The sequence below is a fragment of the Diaphorina citri genome, unplaced genomic scaffold, assembly GCF_000475195.1.
Source record: "Diaphorina citri unplaced genomic scaffold, Diaci psyllid genome assembly version 1.1 scaffold2060, whole genome shotgun sequence".
Taxonomy (NCBI): domain Eukaryota; kingdom Metazoa; phylum Arthropoda; class Insecta; order Hemiptera; family Psyllidae; genus Diaphorina; species Diaphorina citri.
Window position 1 is genome coordinate 1 of NW_007379485.1, and position 2,041 is coordinate 2,041.

The 2,041-nt window shown below is 25.6% G+C and overlaps 1 protein-coding gene across 1 annotated transcript in view; it reads left to right on the forward strand.

Moving 5' to 3' along the window:
• The first annotated feature begins 124 nt into the window (after positions 1–124).
• Positions 125–2,041, forward strand: part of LOC103518056 (uncharacterized ABC transporter ATP-binding protein HI_1051-like) — a 9,555-nt gene continuing 7,638 nt past the window's right edge. Inside the window, exon 1 of the mRNA XM_017447677.2 lies at positions 125–1,979. Within this exon, the coding sequence (XP_017303166.2) occupies positions 291–1,928 (1,638 nt within the window). The 5' untranslated portion in view covers positions 125–290 and the 3' untranslated portion in view covers positions 1,929–1,979. The remainder of the gene's footprint in view (positions 1,980–2,041) is intronic.

Genomic DNA, 2,041 nt, shown 5'->3' on the forward strand with positions numbered 1-2,041 from the left:
AATTAAAAATATAAATATAAAAAAATGTATTTTTAAAAAATTTTTATAAATAAAATATAAATAAATTTTGCATCTCAAATAAAATTTATAAAAATTAAAATGGAGTTTATAAAATGTATAAAATATTCGAAAAAATACTATATCCTTTCCCAAATATATTAATAAAACCTCCGCCATATAAATTAATATCATTTATTTTAAAATGTATATATGGTGTACGTAAATATATTTTATTAGTAATTTTTTTTACTACTTTAACTGGCACATTTGAAGCTTTATTATTTGCTGCTATGGGAAAAATTATAGATTTATTAAGTAATATAAAACCATCACTTCTTTGGAAAAATTACAGTAGTTATATATTATTATTAGGGTTTATACTAATAAGTAGTACGGTTTTTGTTGGTTTACAGACATTATTTAAACATCAAGTATTATCTGGAAATTTTCCAATGTTATTGAGATGGAATTTTCATAGACTTATATTAAATCAAAGTATCAATTTTTTTCAAGAAGAATTTGCTGGAAGAATTGCAACAAAAGTAATGCAAACTTCTATAGCAATAAGAGATATATTTGTTATTATAGGTGATATTCTAGTTTTTATAACAATATATATTGTTACTATATTAACAATAATAGGAACATTTAATGTTTATATGCTTTTTCCATTTGTTATATGGATTAGTGCTTATATTTATACATTAATATATTTTATACCTCGTTTAAATAAAACAGCAGAATCACAGGCAACTGCACGTTCATTAATGACAGGTCGAATTACTGATGCTTATGCTAATATCATGACTGTAAAATTATTTTCTCACGCTGGACGTGAGGCTAATTATGCACGATTTGCCATGATTGATTTTTTAAAAAAAATATATCAACAAATGCGCCTAATTAGTAGTTTTGAAATTATAAACCATTTATTAGCAATGTTATTAATTCTTGGTACAACAGGATGCGCGTTATTTTTATGGACAAAAGGTATTTTAGGTATTGGTGCAGTTGCCGCGGCAACTGCAATGTCACTTCGTTTAAATGGTATATCACATTGGGTAATGTGGGAAATAGCAGCTCTTTTTGAAAGTATTGGTACGATACAAGACGGGATGAATATGCTTTCAAAAAAATATAAAATAGTAGATAATTACAATGCAAAAAGATTAGTAGTTACAAATGGAAAAATTTTCTTCAAAAATGTAAGCTTTTCTTATGATCAAAAACATTTAATAATAAATAATTTATCATTAACCATTCAACCTGGAGAAAAAATTGGATTAGTAGGTCGCTCTGGAGCTGGAAAATCAACTATTAATAATCTTTTATTACGTTTTTATGATATAAAATATGGAGAAATTTTAATTGATGGACAAAATATTTCAAATGTATCACAGGAAAGCTTACGAGAACAAATAGGAATGGTAACACAAGATACTTCATTATTACATCGCTCTATACGAGATAATATTTTATATGGTCGTCCTGATGCCAGTGAATGTGAGTTATTTAATGCAGCAAAATGCGCGGAAGCTGATATTTTCATTAAATCTTTAACTGACGAACATGGACGAAAAGGTTATGATGCTCATGTAGGGGAACATGGAATTAAATTATCCGGAGGACAACGTCAAAGAATTGCAATTGCTCGCGTTATATTAAAAAATGCACCAATTTTATTACTTGATGAGGCTACTAGTGCACTTGATTCAGAGGCAGAAATTGCTATTCAAAAAAGTTTATATAATTTAATGAAAGGAAAAACAGTAATTGCTATAGCACATAGATTATCTACTATTTCCGCAATGGATAGATTAATAGTATTAGATAATGGCTGCGTAGCAGAAGAAGGATCTCATTTAGATTTATTAAAAAAAAATGGTTTATATTCACGTTTATGGAGACATCAAAACAAAAATTTTTAAAAAAATAAAAAATCTTAATATTTAATATAAAATTTTTTTATAAAAATAAACATATTTTTATTTTTTTATAAAATTTTTTAAAAAACCACTTTTTAAATAAATTAATAACAATG